This window comes from Ambystoma mexicanum, chromosome 13 (genome assembly GCF_040938575.1).
Source record: "Ambystoma mexicanum isolate Mex_15411 chromosome 13, UKY_AmexF1_1, whole genome shotgun sequence".
In the NCBI taxonomy this organism is placed as follows: domain Eukaryota; kingdom Metazoa; phylum Chordata; class Amphibia; order Caudata; family Ambystomatidae; genus Ambystoma; species Ambystoma mexicanum.
Genome location: NC_090938.1, coordinates 642,016,570 through 642,041,131, shown reverse-complemented (window position 1 = coordinate 642,041,131; position 24,562 = coordinate 642,016,570). Strand labels below are relative to the sequence as shown.

Genomic DNA, 24,562 nt, shown 5'->3' with positions numbered 1-24,562 from the left:
ATTCCACCCGCACTCATCCCCAGCCACATCATACTCTTATGGTGGTTGCATGTCAATTTCAAGTGGCATAGGCACATTCCATCATATGCACATTTTGTGATGCTCTACACATGCCATGGTTGTCTTTGCCACTTTGACACGGCCGTACAGGAGTGCCACACCCAGGCCGCTTAGGCAGCGGAGCACTGTCATCGGAAGGATGTGCAATATTGTTGTCCTCTTCGTGATGGTTCTGTGGGTTTCCGTACAGGGGTTCGGAGCCACCTCCTCAGTGGATAGCGGCCATCGCCTGTTTGGTGTGAGGAATGGGTACCTGTTACGGCTCACCTCTGGTGCTGGCTGTTGTTGTTGGTGCTGCACTGCTATCATGTACTCCAGCCCATCATGTCATGCTGCTGCTATTGGGACCATCTTGGTGTGGGAAGGGGTGTGGTGTGCTCTTTTGTGCTGCCTGTCTCCATTGCATACACCTGTGCTGATTGTGTCCACCTGTGGCAGATGGGTACACTGCTCAGGTCTCTTAACGGGTGCTTTTCGATGCCGTTATTTGCGCTATGCCGGTAAGGGGATTTTAGGTGTTTTCCATGCTGCTAATGCCATGTCCGCATGGCTTGTGATGCCCTGGTATTAGCGCCATGGCGGTAATTCCGGCATGGGGGTCGCGCGCACGCGGACTTGCCGCTATTAGTGGCACCGTTATTAACCAGGTCTGCTAATAGCGGTGGGTCCAGGTCGTGATTGGCTTGGTAAATTACCGGTACCGGTAATTCATTACCGGTATTCCCTTACCGCACAACGTGTAATGAGGCCCATTGTCTAAAGGCTTGTTTGCCCCATGATCTTTTCAAATACAATACCCTATTTTTGGGGTGCAGGTCGCTTTAGTGCCAAATTGCCTCTTTGGGGTGAACAAACGCAAATATTTTACCATTATCACACCATACCATAAAAAAACATATTATTATTGCATTGGGCAATGCAAGCTCTTCTCTGGGGGGCGTGCACTTTTAATGAGGCAACCGCAGCGTTTCACTTGGGGGCTGCGAATGCTATACATTCAATAGACCAGTGACAGCACTGCTGGCAGAGGCTTCTTCTATGCATGTAATGCACTCGTGCCAGCCCTGCTCAGAAGGGCAGCTATACATGTGATGTACCTGTACCTGTACCATACGAGCCCTTCTCAGCGAGGCTGCTATTGCTTGGTACACAGTACCAGCCATTCTCGGAGGGGGCATGCATTTACTGCACCTATATCAGCACTCCTCAGAAGGCAGCTATACATGTAATGTACCTATACCACACGAGCCCTTCTCAGCGAGGCTGCTATTGCTTGGTACACAGTACCAGCCATTCTCAGAGGGGGCATGCATTTACCGCACCTATATCAGCACTCCTCAGAAGGGCAGCTATACATGTAATGTACCTATACCACACGAGCCCTTCTCAGCGAGGCTGCTATTGCTTGGTACACAGTACCAGCCATTCTCGGAGGGGGCATGCATTTACCGCACCTATATCAGCACTCCTCAGAAGGCAGCTATACATGTAATGTACCTATACCACACGAGCCCTTCTCAGCGAGGCTGCTATTGCTTGGTACACAGTACCAGCGACTCTCAGAGGGGGCATCTCAGAGGGGGCATGCATTTACTGCGCCTATATCAGCACTCCTCAGAAGGGCAGCTATACATGTAATGTACCTATACCACACGAGCCCTTCTCAGCGGGGCTGCTATTGCTTGGTACACAGTACCAGCGACTCTCAGAGGGGGCATGCATTTACTGCGCCTATATCAGCACTCCTCAGAAGGCAGCTATACATGTAATGTATCTATACCACACGAGCCCTTCTCAGCTGGGCTGCTATTGCTTGGTACACAGTACCAGCCATTCTCAGAGGGGGCATGCATTTACTGCGCCAGCACTCCGTGGAAGGGCAGCTATACATGTAATGTACCTATACCACACGAGCCCTTCTCAGCTGGGTTGCTATTGCTTGGTACACAGTACCAGCCATTCTCAGAGGGGGTATGCATTTACTGCACCTATATCAGCACTCCTCAGAAGGGCAGCTATACATGTAATGTACCTATACCACACGAGCCCTTCTCAGCTGGGCTGCTATTGTTTGGATAGACCAGTACCAGCCATTCCCAGCATTTACTGCACCTATACCAGCACTTCTCACCGACGCTGCTACACAGTCAATGCACCTGTGCCAGTACTTCTCTGGGCACTACAGTGCAAGGGATCCGCGCTTTGCAGAGGGTCTGCACTTCTCAGCAGCGATGTTTTACGCGTAATGGCATATTGACACGTGGGAGGAGGATACACTGCTGCGCCCGCTGATTTATGTACCCAGAAAAGTACCTGGCTCTGAGGAAAAGACGGCAGTGCCGCCTCGTTCTCCAGCCCCTGGCTTCTGGGGGTTCCATCCTTCTGCGGGGGGTTCCCTCTCCCCAGAACGCCAGCAGCCTCAGGTGCCAGCGGTAATTGGCTGTGTCTTGGGAGCCCATGCTGGACTCGGGTCCCTGGAGAGGTGATGGGGCATCCTGTTGTGGAATGGGAGGGGGACGCTGTGGATGCCCCTGTCCCGCCTTCAGTCACTGGCTACTGAGATAGCTTGGCGGCTTAATACGCCTGCTGCAGGGATCTGAATTCCAGGACTAGCTCACAGCCTCTTTTATCTCTCAGTCCGCATTGTACTATTAATTGGGGGTAAGGGAGGCGCTGTTCACAGCGAGTTGACGTCGCAGAACGATCCATGGACACGAGCCTTCTTGAAGGCGGTGCAATGCAATAGGATGAGGGCGGGCAGCTCGGCGGGGACACCCGATCAGGCGATGAGCGATATATGGGTCTGACGTGAAACCAAAACCCCGTTCTCTGGAGAGATAAGCAGGACAGTCCGCCGTCATCCGAGACCCGAATTTCCATCGCCACCGAGCGTGCGCTTAGCTCCGTAGCCCGGTAACTGACATGCGTGCCCGTTGCCTAACTGTGGTAATCATGCGTCCTAGTCTTTTTTATACACTCGTTCAGTCAAATGGATGGAAGAGGAGTCGGTATTTGCAGAATGTGTATAACATCGCGACGGTCCTCAAGTCAGAGCCCATGATGCCCATCTACAATCTGGAATAAAATGATCAGCTCTGCTTTTTTGGGATCTAAATGTTCAGCTCAGTTGCTTTCTAAAGTCGTGCATCTAGGTATGGGGCTGATGGGGGAGGTGGGGAGAGAGAGAGACTCTGATTTACAAAGTGTTTTCAATGGGGAAAATCTCATTGGAAAACACTTTGTGAATCAGGTCCTGTGTATTTGTTCACACATACAGAGGGCAAGAGAGAGGGAAACAAATAGACAGACAAAGAGGAAGAGATCGAAAGATAGATATAACGAGGAAGAGATAGAAATAAGGAGGACGCGATAGGAAGACAGAAATATAGATAGATATATTTAGGTGGTTTAAACTTAGGTAGGTCGCCGTGCAGTGCAGAGTTGCAGGCATTACAAATTCCACCGGTGGGCAGCCTCGGACTGGCCAATAGGGCAATAGGCCCATGGCCGAACAAGAAACGGAAAATGCAGGTCTGGTGGTGTGGCCCAGTTTTTTTGGTCAATGTGGGTCCGTTTGATGAGTTACTTCACTATGCGGCTGGTTGTTTTGGCCAGTGTTGCTGAATAAATATTCTTAATAAAAAGAAAATGCTAAATTTGCATCACATTTGATCAAAAAACTCCCCATTGAATACTATTCAAACAATGTCATGAAAGGAATGAATAGCCATTTGCAACTGATGGCCACTTTTTGGTTGGTACCATTTATGGCCCAGTCCGACCCTGCCGGTGAGCAATCTTTCCTGTATTTATCAAAGTATATAATTCCCAGGGGTGCAATGTCGTTAAGTGGTCCATCCAGTTCTTTTATTCAATAGCCTTCTTATGCTGTGAGCGTACTTGGTGTTTCGCTTTTCCAATTTGAAACATGGGCCTAGATGAGTCACATTATACAACGTAATACTGGATTGATTGGTTATTTATTATGCGCCTATACACAAGTGTTTCAAGGCACAACCCAGCAAGGGAGGGGGAGCAAAGGGAAGACAAGATTAACAATCTTACTAGGCCTAATGTCATTTAGATCATGCAAGTGCGGAGCAAGAAGTACAGGGGAGAGGGTACAGGGGGAAGTGTAACCATAGCAGCAGGGCTCCGAGTTAAGTGCAAGGAAGGCTGGGACTACAGGTAGCAACCCACCCAGGTAGTGCAAGGTAAGCCAGGCGGCAGTGAAATGTGGGCTAAGCAGCAAGTGCAGGGGGACTGGTCGGGGGTGGAGGGGCCTGGTGCCCTGTAAGACTAAGAGGACACCAAGTAGCCAGTCAGCAGATGGAGAAAGGAGCAAGGGTAGGTTAGCAGGGGAAAGGGAGAGAGAGGAGGAGAAAAGGAAGGTGTTGAGGAGCTTCTGAAACTTAAGGAGATCCGGCTCCAGGCAGAGAGAGGCAAGGAGGCCACACTCTGTTGGAGAAACGACGGACCCGCAGAAAGTTACTCCAGAAGGAAGGTATTTACAAAGACAGAGTTGACGATAGTGAGGGCCACAGCCCCAGAAAGCCTTGAGGACCATGCAGAAGGTCTTGAACTTGATCCTTGCAGCCACAGGTAGCCAGTGGAGGGATTTCAGGGCCGGAGAGATGTGGTCCCTGGGCTTGAGGGCAAGGACAAGTCTTGGGGTTCTGTTTTGGATTAGTTGAAGAGGGCATAGAGTAGAGTTAGGCAGATTGAGAAAGAGGCTGTTGCAGTAGTCCAGCCTAGAGAGAACTAGAGCTCAGGAGACATTGAGCTTCTGGGGTAAGGTGAGAAAAGGGAGAATACCTCTGAGAAGGTGCAGCTGGAAACGGGCCTTCTTGGCATGGTCTGTGATGTGGGGAGAGAAGGAGAGAGTGGAGTTGTAGATGACCCCAAGCTTTTTTGCCCCACAAGAGGGTGAGGGGAGAGGGCCCAAGGAAGGCGGCCAGAGTGAAAGAGGAAAAGCAAGAGTAGGGGTCCAATGGAGAAGGATCTCAGTCTTACTGGCATTAAGGCAGAGACCGTTAGAGGTGCCCCCTCCCTGAGTAGCAGATTTACAGTCAGGGATGAGCGAGGAGGAGGAGGCCGAGGGTAGCCTGAAAGAGAGATGTGTGTCATCCACATTACACTGAAAGCTAGAGGAAAAGGTAGACATCAGGAGGGCCAAAGGGGCCAGATAGATATTGAAGGGCCAGGGTGAGAGGATAGAGCCCTAGGGAACACCACATGTGGAGAGAGAGATGGTAGAGAGAAAGGACCAAGCTGAACCTCAGAGGGTTGGTCCAAGAGGAAGTAGGTCAGCCATGTCAGGGCCTGATCGGTGATGCCCAGGGTCTTGCGGAGATGACTAATCAGAATGGCGTGGAAAGGTCAAGGAGAATGAGGACAGAGGGAGATCTGGAGCCAAGGTTAGAGAGCAGATCTTCACAGGTGTTCAGGAGAGCAGTTTCTGTGCCTCTGACTGCTCTGAAGTCAGACTGATGGTCATCGAGACAACCAACAGATTCAGTGTGGAGGGTTAACTGGAAGATAGCCAAATTCTCCAGGAGTTTGCCCATGAAAGAGGTGATAGAGATCGGGTGATAGTCTGCTGGAATGGAGGGACCGGCAGAAGATCTGCTGGAATGGAGGGGTCAGCAGAAGGCTTGTTTAGTACAGGGAGCACAAGTGAGTGCTTGCGAAAAGAGGGCATAGAACCTGTGGCCAAGGAGTGATTACAGAAATCGGCCAAAGCTAGAGCGAGAGAAACAATGTTGTCCTTAATGTCCTGAAGTAGCAGGGGGTCACCTGTTTGGATGACACTTTCATAGAACAGACTTGTCTAGAAACATCATCAGGTGTTACAGGGGAGAGGGAGATGGTGGCCAAGGAGGGCCTGAGAGATCTAGAGGGAGAGAGATGAGAAGAAGAGGGAAGTGCGGACAGGATGTCCTAGGTTTTAGTGGTGAGATGAGAAGCCAGTGCAGTGCAGAGGGGTTGGGTGGGTGTAGAAGAGGTAGAAACTAAAGTAGGATTGGCCAGCTCCTTGCAGACTTTTAAAAGTTGGTCTGTGTTGTTAGAGGCCAGAGAAATGCAGGCTTGAATATGGACCCTCTTCTTAAAGAAGCCGGAGGCCAGTTTGTCAGAGGGTGTAACTGATGCCGCCCACTTCCGCTCAGCTACTCTGCACTTGTGTTTCAGAGTGGCCAGTTCAGAGTCGTACCAAGAGTTGCACTTGGTGGCAGGCTTCAGGGAAGGATATCCACAGCGTTAGAGATAGAAAGGCAAAGGTTGGAAAGGGCTGTGTCAGAGTGGGGGTCAGCCGCAGGAGCAGATGGGGGAGAGAAAGTTCAGGCAAAGACAGACTCTGACACTCGCTTCATAGGTCGAATGACCCCAAAGTAAGATGGCAGTGCTGGGTGGGGCTTTGCCAAGGGGACAGGAAGCTTCAAGTGAGAAGAAAGAAGGAAGTGGTCAGTCCAGGAGAGAGGAGTATTAAGAAGATTAGAGAGGAGGATGCCTGAAGAGATGAGAACATCCAAGGTGTGTCTGGCTGAATGTGTCGGACCAGAGGGTAAAATGGAGAGGGAAAGTGAGTCGCATAGGTTGCGGAAAAGCCCAGAGGAGAGGTCTGGAGAGTCCAGGTGGATGTTGAAATCCTCAAGAAGGAGAAGCGAGAGGTGGAGGAAGAGGGTGGACCAGGTGGACTGTAGATGGTGGCCAAGGTCAGAGAGAGGCTGGGATAGAGAGCCTGCAGACCAGGCATTCAAAGGAGGAATAGGCCTGAGTGGGAATGATGGAAGCAGCGATCAACTCAGGAAAGATCAGGGCCCTTCCACCTCAGGGCCTGGGCTCAGAGAGGATCTCCTAGCCTCAGGGAGGAGTGTGTGAAAACTCACAACAGAGCTGGCCTTGACCCATGCAATTAAAACAATGGTTTGCTGAAGGTCATCCATTACGCATGATTAATCTTCTATGCAACTAGTGGGTGGCCAATTCCTTTATTTATAGATGGCAGAATATATAGTAGGGGAGTCCTGTGATTAACAGAGTGTCTCATTTGAGGGCAATATGTGCTTTTTTAAAAAAAATATTATTATTTTTTTTTTTACAGCGAGCGAACAGCTTGCGGGTATCGAGTAACCGAATTCACAGTGCGTGTGTGCATGTTTAGTGGGTGCAGTGATTTACTGTACAATCTACGCAACATCACTGGTTTAATTATAAAATGAATAGCTCATACGCGACGACTCAGTGAACTCTGAGGCATTACTTCATCTACAGACTGTATCGCGTGTGCTACACATGAGTACTGCACTTTGTAGACTCCATCATCCGTGGATTATTATTGCTTTATTTACACACTTCACAACCTGTATTTGAAGAGTACTTTATTTACACACTTCCTAACTAATGTGGTAGAAGGTTGATTTAGTTAAACGAATAACATGCGAGAGACCAGTCTGAGATTTGGGCTTCTTGATATGTGTGAAGAAATAGACGTTTGCGTATGTAATGCATACAATCAGTGGGAAACGCCTAAAGTTTTTTAAAAATTCAAAAATAAAATATGCATTTCCCGTGGCTGCAGAGGTTTACAATGGTATAGTATGCGTGGCATGAATGACGTTCAATGGGCGTGACGGCTAGTAGGCGGGGCGACTACAAGAATGCGGAAACGCTTTTGAGACCGGAAGTGACGGTTGGTTGCTATAGCGACAGCACGCAATCTTGTTTTTTTCGGTTTTAGAACCCATAGTGCTCACTTCGGAGGTCTCCTTACCCTGGGGTTTCCCTCGCGGCCGCAGGTTTTACCCTCTCACCTGTCCGGTTCCGCTCACCTTCTTCGCCAAGCTGCCCACGCACAACTCGCTGAACTTTCACACAAGCTTGTCCCGTCCAGGAATGGGAGCTTCCCCTCCCATTGGCTGTGACAAATAACTGGATACCGCCTTCTCCTAAATTTGAGTACATTGATTGGGTGCATTGGGACCTGGTTGCTGTAATCAGATTGATGGGATTCGGATTGCAGCTGCTATAACAACGGAGGGACGCAGTGCGAGGCAGCAGTATGTAAAACAAAAGAGGGACTGAGCTTGCAGCATGGATATAAAAGAAACACTATTATGAGCGCCTTGAACAACAATGAAAGTCATGTACCCACTACCCCTCATCATTATACCCCCAGGGCTCCACCAAAGCCACCAGGTTCACATCGTCTGTTTAATATCACTAATTTACCTCCTGCACCTGCCCAACAATACCCCAATCATTCGTCTGTTTAAAGGATTAGAATATAACCACATCAACGCACGATTTATATATTTCAAACTCTTTATACCACTACATATTACATGTCTGGTTGAGCCGTCTGTGTAACTTTTTAAAATTTATTTTGTTAACAAAAGAAGGAATCTTTAAGAGGTTCCTGGTGAAGAAATAAAATTAGTGGAATTACAGCACTAGAGGCTGTGATGTAGGCCTGCCGGCATCGGCAGGCGGGACAGATGTGGAGCGAGGCCCTCGCGCGGGGGTTTAGCTGGTGTCGCGGTGCGCGGGGGCGGCGCAGCAATCAAACACACAACCGCGTTAGTAGGTGCGTAAACCCGGACTGGCGTTACCACGCCAGTTCCGGTGATACCTTTATTTTTACATCCGGCTGTAGTGTGTCACGTGACCCAGCTTCCCGGGACACGTGACACCACATTCCTCCCCAAGTTGGAGGCAAAATTCCCACGTATTAACATGACATTTTACAATGAGTCTTACTTCCGAATAGGTGACTGTCTCTGTCTCTGCTGCCGTCTTCCTTGGCATATTTCGTCTACCACGTACCCTTGAAGGCGGGAAGACGGTCTGGGTTTTTCTCTCAGACTGTATCGGGTGCTTCTTTCTCGTGGCGCGTCTTCCGTGGCGGCCTCCACTTCACCATTTGCCTCTTCCGGCATTTCTGTGGTCTGCGGTGGCGTGGGTGTTTGGGGCAAGTGTAATACTTCACCCCTCTGGGGTGACCGTTGCTCTTCCCACATTTCATGAGGCACTTTCCTGAAGTGGGAGACGTTTCTGGTTACCGTCTCTTTACCGCGGGTTGCCGTAATCATGCTGTGGTTGGTGGTCGTGACAGTCCACGGGCGTGCTTCGAAATTGAGGGACATTTTCTTCGGTGTTGCCCAGTTCCTGACGAGGACCGTGTCCCCTGGGTTTATTTCTCTGTGGTGTGCTCGTCGAGCAATGCTTTCTCGCTCGTTGTGTCTTTCCCGTCTTGCTTCCATCTCGATGATGTCCGGGTCTGGCGCTGTCCAGTCTGGGTGTGTCGGTAGCTCTGCCTGGATGGGAACACCAAACATGAGGGCCGCCGGACTGATCCCTGTGGCAGAGTGTGGGGTTTGTCGATGTGTCCTCAGAAATTGATACACAGCCTTCAGCCAGGGGTGTCCTTGTTCCTTGGCGATCCTGATGATCTTGTTCAGTGATCCCATGAAGCGCTCCGCGTCACCGTTTACCTGAGGCCATCTTGGGGTGATGCGTTGGTGTTTGACGTTGACCTCTTTGAAAAATTCCCTTAGTTCTTGACTGGCAAACGATGGGCCATTGTCACTTTTAATTTTCTTGGGAATGCCATGAATTGCGAATATTTTCTCCAATGTGAGGATGGTGGTTTCTGTGTTTGTCGAGGCCACATGCTCCACTTCCGGGTACCTGCTAAATTCATCTATAACTACTAGCAGGTATCCTTCACCAGCGATGGTGCAGTGGTCCATACTGACGGCTTCCCATTGTTTTGTGCTTCGGGGGGCGCAGCTGAGTGGTTCGGGGTTTGCTGGTCTCCGTGATGCTTGGCATGCAGTGCAAGATTCTACGAGTTCCGTAATCCTCTGGTGCATATTTGGCATCCACATTCGGGACTTTAGGTAGGCGGTCGACTTGACAATCCCTTGGTGTCCACTGTGGGCCAGCTTGAGCGCTCTGGCTTCGAGGGATTCTGGTAATATTATCCTGTGTCCTTTCAGTATTACCCCTTCAGGGGCTACAGATAGTTCGTGTCTGATGCAGAACAGGGCCCTGAGTTTGGCTTGGGCAGTGGTTGTACGGTGAGACATTGACATGAGGTAAGTTTTCCAGTTGCCTGACTGAATGGCTGCGGCTGTATGCTTCAGGACTGTGTCTTCTGCTGTTTCTTGTACCACTTCCTGCAGTGTCAGTGCTCGTGGTCGGGCGCATGCTATCACGTGGCAGACATGTTCGTCCGTTTCTGTTGCGTGGCGCTGTTCTTTGTCAGTGGCTGGCCGTGGATGGCGGGACAGGTAGTCCGCCGGATTATTCGATCCTGGGCGGTATTCTATTTCAATGTTGTAGGGTTGCAGCTGCAACATCCACTTTTCAATGCGGGCGGGTGGGTGTGGGGCGGAGCCTCGGAATATCGGGACCAGGGGCTTGTGGTCGGTGAAGACTTTCGCCTGTTTCCCTAACAGGTAGACTTTACAGAAGTGGCCAGGGCTTCTTTTTCGATATGTGCATAGTTTAGTTCCGGTTTGGTGAGGGCCCTGCTGGCAAACGCGATTGGAAATATCGTGCCATCTTTATCTGTTTGGGTCAGCACGGCCCCTAGGCCAACCGGGCTGGCGTCGACAAGAAGTTCGGTCTGTCGGTCTACGTTGAAAAACGCCATAGTGGTGGATGCGGACAGGGAGTCTTTTATCTGTTGAAAGGCCTGTTGGTGAACCTCCGTCCACTCCCACTTTCGATCTTTCTTGGTTAGATCCCTGAGTGGGTTGGCGATGCTTGCAAGATCAGGGATGAACCGTGCACAGTAGGTGGCCATTCCCATAAAACTTCTCACTTCTGAGGCTGATTTTGGTGGTTCAAATCCTTTTATGTCTTGTACTTTCGATGGGTCTGGGGACACTCCTGCTGCACTGAAAATGTATCCGAAGAAACAGAGTTCCTTTTTGTTGAATTCGCATTTGTCTGCATTGAGGGTCAGTCCGGCATCCTCGAGTCTCTTTAGGACTGCTGCTAAGCGTTGGTGGTGGACGTCTTTGTTCGATGCATATACAAGGATGTCGTCACTGATGTTAGTGGTTCCCTCGAGACCCGTGATGACTTTCCGGATCTCATGCTGGAATACTTCCGCCGCCGAAGATATCCCGAAGTTGAGTCTCTTGTATCGCATCAGGCCAAGATGGGACGAAAATGATGTGATGTATCTGGATTCTTTCGATAATTTTAGCTGATGATAGCCTGACCGGAGGTCGAGCTTGCTGAAGATCGTCGCTCCTGTGAGATCTACAATGAGCTCGTCAATGGTGGGAGTGACATGGCGCTCACGGCCGATAGCTATGTTGGGGAGCCGCATAATAATACATATCCTTACTGCGCCTGGTTGTTTTGGCTTCTGGGCTACTACCATCGGCGAAACCCCCGGGGTTGGTCCAGGCGTCTTCTCGATGATCCCTGCGTTTTCAAGTTTGATTAGCTCCTTTTCTACGGCCTCTCTCAGGTGGAATGGGATCCGCCTGTGCCGTACTGCTTTGGGTTCGATGGTGGGGTCTATGTGTAGTTTGACCGTTCTCCCTTTTAGGCGCCCGATGCCTTGGAACAGCTTTTTGTGTCGCCCCAAGAGGTCGTGTAGTTCATCGTGTTGCGTGCTGAATGCGAAATGTATCAGTTCCAACTTTTCTGCTGTTTTGCAGCTTAGGAGGGTTTCACACCCGGCGTCTACCACGTATATTCGGGCTCGGCAGCTGGCGTTACTGTGAGTGAAGTTGGATTTGAACGATCCTCGCACCGGCAGGGGTTTCTTTGATCCATAGGCGTATAGCCTGACTTTCCTCTTGAGGAGCTCTGGTCTGGGGTTGAGACTGTTGAATGCTGTCACAGGCATGACATTTACTGTGGCACCGGTATCGATGATGACTTTCAGTGGGTCTCCATTGGAGAGGATGGTGCATGTTGGTCTCCTCTTCTGTCGTGATTTCCGTGGGTCCACTGCTGATATTAGGTGCACTCGGTGTATTCGCCTTTTTCCTTTCTTTCTCCTTTCTTTGCTTTGCCTCTCGGGGGATGAGTCGGTGTCACTTTCTTCGCTTTCGCTCGTGGTTAGGGATCTTTGTGATTCGTCTACTGCCCTCGCTTTCCCTCTCCGCGTTGGTTGGCGGGTTTCCTTGGGCGCGAATCTCCTACGTGGTTCTTGTGATGGCCGCAGGTCTGCGTCACGGTCGTTCTTGTTTGGAGGATTAAGGCAGACTGCGGCGTAATGATTCAGGCGGTTGCATTTTCTGCATGTTGACCCCCACGCCGGGCAGGAATCCCCTTTATGCCATGGGCCTCCGCACCACTTGCACGATTGGTCACGCTTTTGTGGTGGTTGCATTCTCGGGTTCTGTTTCGGGCGGGTGTCCTGGCGTCGGGAGACGGCTGCTACATCTTCTGTTGGTCCCGGGTTGTCTAGCGGAAGCCTCTGAATGGCTGCTTCCATTACTGCTACTTGGTCCTCTGTTTGTTCGCGGAGTCTTGCCATCTCAAGGATGCGTGATAGCCGTACATTCTTCTCTGATAGTATCGCCCTCCTCAGCTTCTCAGATGAGATACCATTGATGATTTGTAGGCGGATGGCGAATTCCTCGTCTGGAAATTCGCAGCCCACGGCCATTTCGCGAAGGCGAGCGTGAAACTTGTCCACTGTCTCTTTCTCTCGTTGTCTTGCTAGGCAGAAGTGGAACCGCTCGTAATCGGGGTTGAGGTCTGGTTTGAACATGTTGGAAAGGGCAGCTTTTGCTGCAGCGTAGTTGGCATCACTACCTCTGTTTGGCGTGGCGTTGAATAGGCGCAGGGCGGCAGATCCTATGTTGAGGAGGAGGAAGGTGCGCATTTTTTTGGGCGTAGTGATGTCTCTCGCGTCGAGGTGCATCTCGAACTGTTGTATCCATAATTCCCATCTGATGGCCGCTCCGTTGGTGAACGGGTCGAACGGCGGCATGAACGTGGTTAGCGAGGGGTCCGGGCGTTCCTCGGTGAGGCTCCTCCTCGACGTGGACCTGGCGCTGGTCTCTGATGGGCTGGACATCGGGTCGGACATGTTGTGTTGTGCGGCGTTACGGCGCTGAGTTGCCGCTTACCGTGTGGTGGTGGTTGGGCCTGGTGAGTGTGCAGTGCGTGGTCCCACGTGCGGCGTCTTGGCAGGGTAGGCCTGCGTGGTCACTCTTCGCCGTTGCTGGAGGTTAACTCCGATGGTGGGCGGGGCCAGCGTCGTTATCTTGCCGGCTCCGCGATTGTGTAAGCGCGGGTCCGTGGGTGCGAAGACCTCCGTTGTTGTCGGGGGCTTGCAATCCACTTACCGCCTCGTCGCCAGTGTGATGTAGGCTTGCCGGCATCGGCAGGCGGGACAGATGTGGAGCGAGGCCCTCGCGCAGGGGTTTAGCTGGTGTCGCGGTGCGCGGGGGCGGCGCTGCAATCAAACACACAACCGCGTTAGTAGGTGCATAAACCCGGACTGGCGTTACCACGCCAGTTCCGGTGATACCTTTATTTTTACATCCGGCTGTAGTGTATCACGTGACCCACCTTCCCGGGACACGTGAAACCACAGAGGCCGCTTGCAGACCTTCAAATTGTCCTACCCATGGCTCATCCACATAGCTCTCAACCATTTGTGTCACAAAGGCGGGTGAACACACCCGATTTTATTTTTGGTGGGTGAGAGGCCCATTTAAACGAATGGGCTTGCAGGCGGCTTGGCAGGCAGGTGAGTCAGCTGTTTACAAGGCGGGTGACACCCGCCCAAAGTGTGTGAGTTGAGAGCTATACATCCATGGATTTATTATTTGCATTCTGGTACTATTAATAATGCAGTGTTGGGGATCATTTTGTAGAGGTGGAAAATTAGGGTGGTATGCTGCATATTATAGATGAAGTGGAGACAATTTTAAGTTCCACAAAAATGCAAATACTTGTATGTATGTGTTTGCTAAGCACACATTCTGAAAGTAAGATATAACATTTGAATGGGGTCCCCATAGCTCTCCACATAGCTCTCAACTCACACGCTTTTGGCGAGTGTCACCTGCCTTGTAAAGGTCTGACTCACCCGCCAAGCCTCATGGACGCCCATTCATTCCAATGGGCGTCTCACCCGCCAAAAACAAAATCGGGTGATTTCACCCACCTTTGCGACAGAGATGGTTGAGAGCTATGTCTCAACTTTTTGTGTCACCAAGGTGGGTAAAAACACCCGATTTTCTTTTTGGCGATGCAAGCCCATAGAAGTGAATGGGCATATGAGGTATTTGGCTGGTGATTCAGTTGCTTGCAAGGCGGGTGACATCCACCAAAAGCGGGTGAGTTGAGCGCTATGGGTCCCATGTGCCTGGAATCCCTGAACAGGCTCAAAAGAAGTCATGCTCTGCTACACCAGGAAGGGAAGTTGTGGTCTGTGGAGACTCTTCCAGGGCATCTCTATTGATCTTTGTCACCAGAAGTTAGGGCCCAATTGCAATGTATGTCTAGAGCAGACATGCCAACATTCAGGAGCCCCTGAGAGGGAGATTTCAGCAGAGAAATCGGGAGAATGCATTTTTCACATAGGTTTACATTGTGGATATAGTTATTTTAGGTGGGAGACAGTAAACAATAGCACTGTTTTTAATGAAAAAATCGGAAGTCTCCCGCCTAAATCAGGAAGGTTGGCATGTATGCTAGAGGATCAATTAATTGGTTGCCCCGGGTCTCACTCGATTAGTAACAGTTCATTACCAATGTGGTAAAACCCGAACGCAGTAATGGTGAGTTGTAATTAAACATGCAACATGTCTGTTGCCGATCAATCGGGACTCCTCATTTTAGCACAGGAGCTGGTCTCATATTGACAAACCATATGTGCATACACGTACACAAGACTGCTTGTCAAAGGACACATGTCGGCTGCCGTCACAGACACTACACAAACAACTACAAGTATAAGAATCTAAGGAAACATATTATTTTGTATGCCAATGTTTTTAGAATGTGGACCCATCCACAAGGACATCAGAGATCTGCACATAAAACAGATTACATCCATATCCCTCTTCCTCGTCCCAGTACTCACCTATGAGACTCCGCCTCCCATACAGGAACTTTTTTTTTCTTTACTTCTTTGGAGGTATAAACCTCCCACTTATCCACAATCCACAGTTCTTTTTCTTCTGTCTCCGACAGGGGACTGACTTTTCTTGGAGTGGGGCTCGGGGCAGCATCTTGGAGTGCCCTCCTGGGAGTTGTCTCCGGTGTGGCGGTGGCGGTCACCTGGTGAGGTGGTGCTTCCTGGTCTCCCTGTTGGCCATGTGGTCTGGTTGAGCCTTGATCCACGCCCGTGGTCCTGCTGCGCGGCTTGTAGGTTCTTGGGCGGCAGGATGTTCATGGCTGGGTTTCGGCAGGGTGGTGTTCCCCATTTCCTGTGGTCGGCCTGCCCTCGTTGGGCCTCTCGCCCCTGCTGCTCCTCCAGTGCCTGCGGCAAGGCGGGCGGGTTGTGCTCCTCAGGTCATTGATCCCTGCAGCTTTTGGGTACAAGGAGGTGGGGTCGGCCCTCACCGTTTCCCACGGCCTGCTGCTACAGCCATGGCTCCGGATAGCGAGAGCAGGGGGTTGGTATGTCCTCTCCACTGCTTTCCTACTGTCGGCTCTGCCTGGTTGGGGCAGGGCCCTCGTTGTGCCTCTCACCTCTATCGCTTCTCCGCAGTCTGTGGTACAGCCGTGTGCTGATTCTTGAGGGGGGCTGGATGGGGGTTGGTGTGCCCCTCGCCACCTTTGTGGGTCCTACTGGGCTTGCTGGTCCTTGGTGAGGCTGGTTTGTTTGCAGTTCTGGCCTATGCTTGAAGGATCCCAATAGCTCATCTGGTAGAGCATGGATCTACCACCTGTAAGGTCTTGACTTCGAGGCACCTCTCAGGCATTGGTCAATGGTGGTTAGAGGTACTAGTAGAATGGCAGTGTGAGGCACATTGACATTTTAATGGTCCTCCCCTTCATCTCATTTGCCGGCTGCAGGTCCCTGCGGTGTTGGCCGTGCCTGGTTAGGGGCAGGGCCTCTGTTGGTGTGACGCCCGCATCTCTTGTGGTCGGCAGGTGGTGCAGGCCGTGGTGTCGGTGGGCCTACTTGGCTGCTGGCCTTTCCCGTTTTTCCTCAGGGGGAGGGGGACGTTCTGTGGCACTGATGGTTTCTCTTCCATTTCTTCTAAATAAGGGAGACTGTGACAAAGAGGCAGGCAGGCTGGATTTTCAAAAGAAATTCAGTCTTTATTGACTTAAATAAAATTAAAGGTCGAAGGATAAATGTCCACATTATAAATTGAGAGTCTAACAAAATTTTCTTCCGTTTTTCCTCTAGCTTTCTCTGGATTCTCTCGTGTTGTTGGTCCTGGGGATGTAGTAAGGACTAATCTGGTTTCTCCACCTTCTAGTCCTCGTAAGCCCACAGGCTTCCCGCAGCTCCTGTCTCCACATCTGCCTGGCTCTGCAACAGAAGCGAGAATGATCTGTCAGTCCTTTCTTCACTACTTCTTTATATAGGCAAGTGTTAATGGGCCAATCAGCATTCTTTTGATCGTACAGGTTATAAAACCCCGCCCAAGCCCCGCCAATTTTTTCCTGAGACAAAGCCTGGGAAGATGGCCTCCTTCTTTTTCCCCCAATGCCTTCAATATGCGTCCCACCTTTTGGTAGCCCATAACTTAAGTAAGTGGTATTTGTCCCAATTGTTTTTATTCTTGTGTTCCCTCTGTTGCACTATTTGTAGGGAGCCCTTTGTCCATTTGTTTTTCCGTGCCTAGTTCACAGGCAAAATGCAGCATTTCGGCCAGCCCGCTACAACTTGGCGTGGCTTTCGGCCTGCAGCGGTTTTCAATTAGGAAGCCGCTGTCAGCCTGCACCTCGCGACTCTCGCCGGTTGCTGCTCCCATCTGCAGCAGACTGCTACAAGTCCAGTCCTTGGCGGCCAGCGATTCCTTTAATGCTGTGTATGAGCTTGATTGCTTATCGCGGCCCCACCAGACCCCAGTGTTGTTTGCATCCGCCACTGCAGGTTCGTTTGTAGCCGGCCCTGTGGTTGTAATCCCCTAGGTCCTTACACATACCCCCCAAAGCATCGAGCCGGTCGGGTCGATCAACACTTCTGGATAGATAGTCGGAATAACTTGAAAGGACGCAGGTTTATGGATGGTTTGGAAACAAAGCTCTTGTAAGGTGAGGAACCACCTCAGGACCCTTTGATTAGAATCTTTATGTGTAGACAGCCATTGAAGTGGGGCATGATCTGTGAAAACAGTGAACTGACGTCCGGCCAAGTAGTACCGGAGTGTTTCAATCACCCATTTAATTGCTAAACATTCTTTTTGGATGGTAGAGTAGCCAACTTCGTGTGGTAATAACTTACGACTGATGAAAGGCACGGGTTGTAATTCTGTCTCACTACCTTGCGAGATTACAGCCCCCAAACCTGATCCTGAGGCATCGGTTTGTAAATAAAACTGTGCACCAAAGTCAGGACATCGTAGAACTGGATGCGCCGATATAATTCTTTTCAATTCAACAAAGGCGTTCAAGGCTTTTTCGTCCTGGAGTACATCTCCTGTATAAGATGATTTGAGAGCTTTTGTCAAAGGGCTTGCAATCGTTGAAAAGAGCGGAATTAATTTACAATAGTATCCGACGAATCCCAGAAAAGCTCTTATTTGTTTCTTGTTGCTTGGCATAGGTAACTTTACAATTACCTCTATTTTGTCCACTTGGGGTTTAATAACCCCATTCCCTACTAAGTAGCGAAGGTATCTCGTTTGTTTAGCTGCCAGTATGGTCTTCTTGGGGTTTATGTTAAATTCGGCTATCTTTAAGGATGTTATTATGCGATCCTCGCTGCATCTGCTGTGGTCCTGCATCCATGTGCCAACTGTGTATCACTAGGTACCACCGCGCACAAGATTGCGTGCTTTGCTGCATTTCCCTACTCTAAATCAGTGGAAATAACACAAGGAAACCGGTCCCAAGATGGCCGCTGCCCTGAGCTCACCCCTCGCCTGACCCAGTCCGTGCCATGTGCCTGTCCTCCAGCAGCCTGGATTGGCTACCTCGTTTGCCTAGTGCATTCCTCCAATAGCGGGCATGCTATTCAGCCGGCCAATGAAGTAAGGCCTGAAAGAAGGCCTCTATGCTGACCGAGCTGACAGAGCGCTACAGGCGCTAGGTGCCTGCAGGCTGTCTACATCACCAGCAACACTCCGAATAACTGAGGTGAGTCTACCATCTGACTGCCATCCCCTCGAGGAAGTTCCTATGAAACACTACCACTAACTGTCACATGTATTAGCATACTAGAAGACGTACGGCAAGGTCACCCCCACGCCATTGAGACTCACTTCCTTTCTACCTGCCTACACACCTTCTTGTTAGTGCCCTATCTGTGCCCAAAAACGTGCAAAAGAGCACACGTTTATAACTTGCGCATTGTATTAATGCTGTATGCCTAATGTTTATGTATCTGACAATACTATGCACTGGTAACAGACTCTTGTACACACACTGTTTGTTTACTATGCCACTAACCCTGTCAACCTATTTAGCCTCTCCATTATTAGCGCTAAAGCATTCTGGATTCTACATCTGACCCTTAATACTTAGATCCCATTGCTAACAATATCTGAGCCCTCTAGCACTAACCATTAACTGCAATGTTATTTGATATGTCTAGATAGACTACCTGCCTTAAACACTATACTGTACCTGTATTGTATTGTTTTTTGCACAAATGTATTTCAGTAGAACCCACACCACAGCACCACCTCACCAGTGCACCCCACCCAACCTCATCGGCTCCTCCCTCTTTATCATCACACTCACCTTCTGGGCTACCAGCAGCATGCCCCCCACACCAACTAACCACTCCCCTCCACTTGACCCCTATCTCACTAAACACCAATCCAACAGCTATTTCCCCAACACCAAACTGACTGTCAAGCACACCTCCAACATAGGCTCTGGCACCTCAGAACTCGCAGCAAGCTTCACAGTACCCACTGCAGCACCCCACCTACCACACACTTCAGGAACAACAGACTTAGCTCCCGCACAACCACACCACGCACTTACACACACCGCTCCCTACAACTCACACACCCATCTCTCCAACACTCCACTCCCAACCCATACCGTTCACCTCCACACACTCTCAATAGCCCCTGCACCGCCACCTCCAGCACCCACAAACAACTTCCGCTGACACCCGCTCACTATGACCTCAAATGCGCTCTCATCAACGCCCGTTCCACCCTCGCACATGCCATTGAAATCAATAACCTTATCACCTCCAACAAATTGGACTTACTAGCCATAACCGAAACCTGGCTCCATGAAGCCTCCAGCCCCGCCATCTCCCTCCCGCCAGGATACATCACCCTGAGGCAGGACCGCAAAACCGCTAAAGGCGGAGGCGTAGCCATTATCCACAAAAACACCCTCTCCATTAGAACTGGCAACCATCAATAGGAAAACAATGCTGACCTCCTCACAGCCAAACTCGCACTCTCTCCCAATTGTACCATAAACCTCATAATCACTTACAGGCCACCAGGTTCTCACCACGACTACCAAAAGCAACTCCTGCAAATCATAGGCAACAACCTCAAGAGCCCAACCAAATCCATCTTACTCGGTGACCTAAACTTAGGTCTACTCGACCCTAAGGATAAAGCAGCCGCATCCCTGGCCAAAGAACTCACCCACCTAGAGTTCAAACATAAAATCTCATTCTCCACTCACTGTAAAGGCAGGACCATTGACTGGATCACCAACCATAACTGCTCATCTTCCGTCACCGACATCTTAGCCCTCCCTTTGCTGATCACCACTATATACAATTCTCTATTCCCACCTCTGCCACCCACAAGACCCTCACTCATGCCCCAACAGCTAAAGTTAGAAGTTCTAAAAAACTCACCAAAACCAACCTTGCCCCTTTTCTCAATATCCCTGAACTGAAACCTGCATTCAGCAATGACCCCACCTCTCTTGCCAACACCTATGCCCATGTCCTCACCCAAGCCATTGAAGCCATAGCACCTCTAGAAGAAAAATAAGAAAAGAAATCTATGCACTCCAACTCTTGGTTCTCAGAAGAACTATTGGCCCTCCGCACTAAGAAACGTAAAGCCCTCACCTAGTGGCAATCTGTGCCCAACCAATCCTCACCAATCCTCCCTCAGCGAATTCATACAGATCTCTTCCACCTATAAAAAAGCCATCTTTAAAGCCAAATCAGAATCTTATAATCAAAGAATCTCTAACGCCAGCTCCAAATCCAGAAAAATCTTCTCCATCTCAAAGAGCTCACCTCACCTATTTCCAGCCCAGATGAAATCGTTAAGGACGAAGCCTGGTGCTCCAGCATTCAGACTGCCCTCCTCACCAAAGTTAAAACACTCCAAGACAAAATAGCATCTCAGCGCAAGGCCCTCCCCAATAAAGACACCCCCCCACACTCCTCCCGCACAATATTCTCCTTCAAACACCCCTCTTCACTTTTAGAGATGTCATGGAGATGGAAGTCACTGACCTTCTAAAAAAAATCAAACCCTCCACATGCAAAGGGGACATATGCCCTCCTAACATCATCAAAGACTGCGCAGAGTCACTGGTTCCAATCATTACTGTATTCATTAACTCCTCATTCTCAACAGGCATCGTACCACAAAGCCTAAAAGAGACCTAGGTTCGTCCACTACTAAAAAAGTCCTCCCTTGACCCCTCATCACCCAATAATTACTGCCCTATCACTAATGTCCCTTTCCTCCTTAAAATCTTAGACAAAGCCGCCCATAATCAGATCCAACAATTTATGGAAACTAATGCCATCCTTGGCAAAAGACAATCAGGCTTCCACAAGAGTCAGGGCACAGAAACCGCCCTTTTGACTTAAAGAACCAAATCACCAAAATAATGGACAATGGCAAACCCACAATACTGCTCCTCCTCTATCTCTCCGCCGCGTTTGATCTGGTTGACCACAACATCCTCACCTCCCACCTTTCTAATGCAGCACACTTTTCGCACAAGGCCTCCACCTGGATTACTTCCTTTCTAAAAGGAAGGGCCATGAAAGTGTACTCAGACCTGGCCAACGCTGCCCCTGAGACCATCAACTGCAGAATCCCTCAGGGATCCTGCATTGCACCCACTCTTTATAATCTGTTTACCAAACTGCTCTTTGACTTGTTGGATGCACTCGGCATAGCATACACCAACTATGCCGACGACACCCAAGTCCTCCTCTCTCTCACCGGGGACTACTCCCAAGACACAGAAGCCCTCCTCCAAATGTATGCTACCATTCAATCATGGATGGCCACCAATGGCCTCTGCCTAAACGGTGACAAAACCGAGATCATCATCCTAGCCCCCAAGGAAATTCTAGCTAAACTCGGCCTGAATACTCCACCTTCCCCATTGACAACACGAACATACCAGTTTCCGCATCTGTAAAGACTCTAGGAGTCTATTTAGACTCCACACTCTCAATGACGAAACAGGTCAGCGCCATCTCCTCCGCTTCCATGCTCACCACTAAACTCATCTATGCCATAAAACCATTCCTAACCTCCCAAAACAGCCTCTCCATCGCTAGGGCCACCATAGGAGTGAGGCTAGACTACTGTAACGCCCTCTTAGCAGGCACCCCAACCAAAAACCTAAGCAAACTCCAAATAGTGAAAAAGAATGCACTCCGAGCTGCCCTGCACATTCCTCAAAATTACCATGTATCCCAAGCAAGACGAAATGCACACTAGCTCCCAGTTAGGGAAAGAATCAATTTCAAAATCCTCACTATTACTCATAAATGCATCAACCTCGCCGCACCTACATACTCATCCAAAACCATAGTCAAGAACTCCTCAGACCGCCCCAAAAGAAGCCATGACACGAACCAACTCTGCATACCCGCCATCAGAAGAGCCAAAGCCGGCAGCATTGGCTTCCCCCACATTGCACCCAAGCTCTGGAACACCCTTCCTAACACTCTCAGAGCAGAACCAACCCTGCTTGCCTTTAGCAAATCACTTAAAACTACCTTATTTACCTAACTCCTTTCTTCCACATACACCCTTCCACCTCACCTCATACCTCAAGATGTTCCTTATCTCAATTACTGTGTCTCTCTAATTTGCTCTATAAATGTACATTTCCATGTAACCATCCTCCTCTCCAATGTAACCAGCAAGCTTGTTCACCTCTGTAACAGTGCCACAATACCCACGGGCTGTTGTGCACTTTAAAAATACTAATAAATAAATAAATTACTTTCTTTAGATGTTCCAAGTGTTCCATCCAAGAGTTGCTGTACACTATTATATCATCTAGATAGGCTGAACTATAATGAAGGTGTGGCGTTAGTATTTGATTCATCAATGATTGAAAGGTAGCCGGGGCCCCATGCAATCCAAACAGTAATACCTTAAAATTATATAAACCAGAAGGAGTAGAGAAAGCTGTCTTTATTTTATCTTCTGGTCTCAGGGGAATCTGCCAGTATCCTTTTGTCAGGTCAATGGTGCTGATAAACCTAGCTGAGCTCAATTGTTCGAGGAGTTCATCTATGCGTGGCATGGGGTATGCTTGGTATGCACAGATTGAATTTAACTTCCGATAGTCCATACAAAACCTGGTACTACCATCTGGTTTTGGGACAAGGACGATAGGAGAGGACCAGTGGCTACACGAGGGTTCTATTATTCCTAGCCTTAGCATTTCCTCTACTTCTGCCTGCACGGCTGTCCGTTTGGACTCTGGAAGGCGGTATGGTCGTATTCTTACTATTTGTCCTGGTTCTGTTTCTATTTTCTGTTCTATCAAGGAAGTCCTTCCCTGATAGAAAGAGAACACATTTCTCAGGGGAAGCAGATGATCTTCCAGTTCCTTCTTTTCTTCCGGCTTGAGCTGAATGCCCCACTGGATGGTACTGAATGCTGTTTCCTGCTCTTCTACCATGCCTATGGTGATTGTTTTGGGATGGTCATTGGGGTCTTTCCACTCTTTAAGTAGATTTATGTGGTCATTTTGGTTTTTCTCTCTCCTGTCTAGTTGTTCCACCATGTAATTTACTAGTCCTATAACCTCCGTTATCTTGTATGGACCTCTCCATTGGGCCAACATCTTGTTTTGACTGGGGGTAACAACACCAAAACTTTGTTCCCAACCTTGAAAGTGCATACTCTGGTTTTCCTGTTATAGAACATTTCTTGCGCCCTTTGTGATCTGCCTAGATTGTCTCTAGCCAATTCTCACAGTTTAGAGAGACTGGTTCATAGCTCTATCATATAATCAGTTAGGTTTGTTATCTCTTCTTGTTCTTCCCATTCATCTTTGGCTATGTCCAAGACTGTTCTAGCTCTGTTGCCAAACAATAGGTCGAAAGGTGAAAAGCCTGTTGATGATTGCGGGGTGTCTCTTAGGACTATGAGCACCTATGGTACTACCCTGTCCCAGTCCTTCCCTGTAGGAGCCGGAACTTTGTTAAGCATCTGTTTGATGGTCTTGTTGTAGTGCTCAACTAATCCATCTGTCTGGGGATGATAAATAGAAGTGCATATCTGTTTGATGTTTAACTGCTGGCAGACCCTGCGCATTACTCCTGAAACAAAATCCCGGCTTTGATCTGTCACAATTTCTGACGGAATTCCTACTCTTGCAAAGAAGAGAACCAACTGATTGCATATTTGTACCGCACTGATCCCTCTCATGGGAAAAGCCTCTGGATATCTTGTTGCATAGTCCACCACTACCAGTAGATACTGGTGTCCGTGGCTACTGGGTTCCAATGGCCCTACTATATCCATTCCAATCCTGAAAAATGGTTCTTTTATTAGAGGCATGGGGTTTAGTGGTGCTCTAGGTGGTTTTATTGGGCTCGACTTCTGGCAAGTGGCGCATTCCTCGCAGCATTTAGCCACTTCCCGATGGACCCCTGGCCAGTAAAATCTCTTCAGGATTTTATCTAGGGTTTTCTCTCCCTGTCCTGTCGTCATGCGCAAGTTTGATTATGGCAGGTCTGAAACTGGCCGGCACCGACAGTTGTTCCACCTCCTGATCATTCAGGTCCTTGCTAATTCTATATAGAAGGCTTCTCAGGAACATAAACCTGGGGTATTCCTTGTCGCTTTTTGTTCCATCTACTGCTTGTTCCCTTAGATTTCTCAAGGTTGGGTCTATTAGTTTTTCGCTTCTAAATGACACCCTTTTGTTCTCTGGTATCCAGTCCACAAGTCCACTGAATCGTTCCATCCATTTCTTTTTTCATTCCGTACTTCCCTCCAACTCTTCCTTGGTGCCCTGTTTTTGTCACCTACTATCTTAGTATGTGCATAAGGGGCTGTTAGCCAGTCTGTGTCCGTAACACATTCTTGGAAGGTGGGTATATCTGTTCCTATCAATATCTGTGGCATACGCCTACCTCCATATGTGTGCCTACCCCATTAGCTTCTAGGGTGACCTGCTT

At 49.4% G+C, this 24,562-nt stretch overlaps 1 protein-coding gene across 6 annotated transcripts in view; it reads right to left on the bottom strand.

The window, feature by feature from the left end:
- The window catches only part of TTLL6 (tubulin tyrosine ligase like 6), a 592,552-nt gene extending 584,465 nt beyond the window's left edge, over nucleotides 1-8,087 (bottom strand). For 5 of the 6 annotated variants that reach the window (XM_069634591.1, XM_069634596.1, XM_069634593.1 and 2 more), the window contains exon 1: nucleotides 7,890-8,087. In XM_069634591.1, the coding sequence (XP_069490692.1) occupies nucleotides 7,890-8,035 (146 nt within the window). In that variant the 5' untranslated portion in view covers nucleotides 8,036-8,087. Of the gene's footprint in view, nucleotides 1-2,373; nucleotides 2,821-7,889 lie in introns of those variants that run through there. The other variant, XM_069634592.1, reaches the window with a different exon arrangement.
- Nucleotides 8,088-24,562: the final 16,475 nt, after the last annotated feature.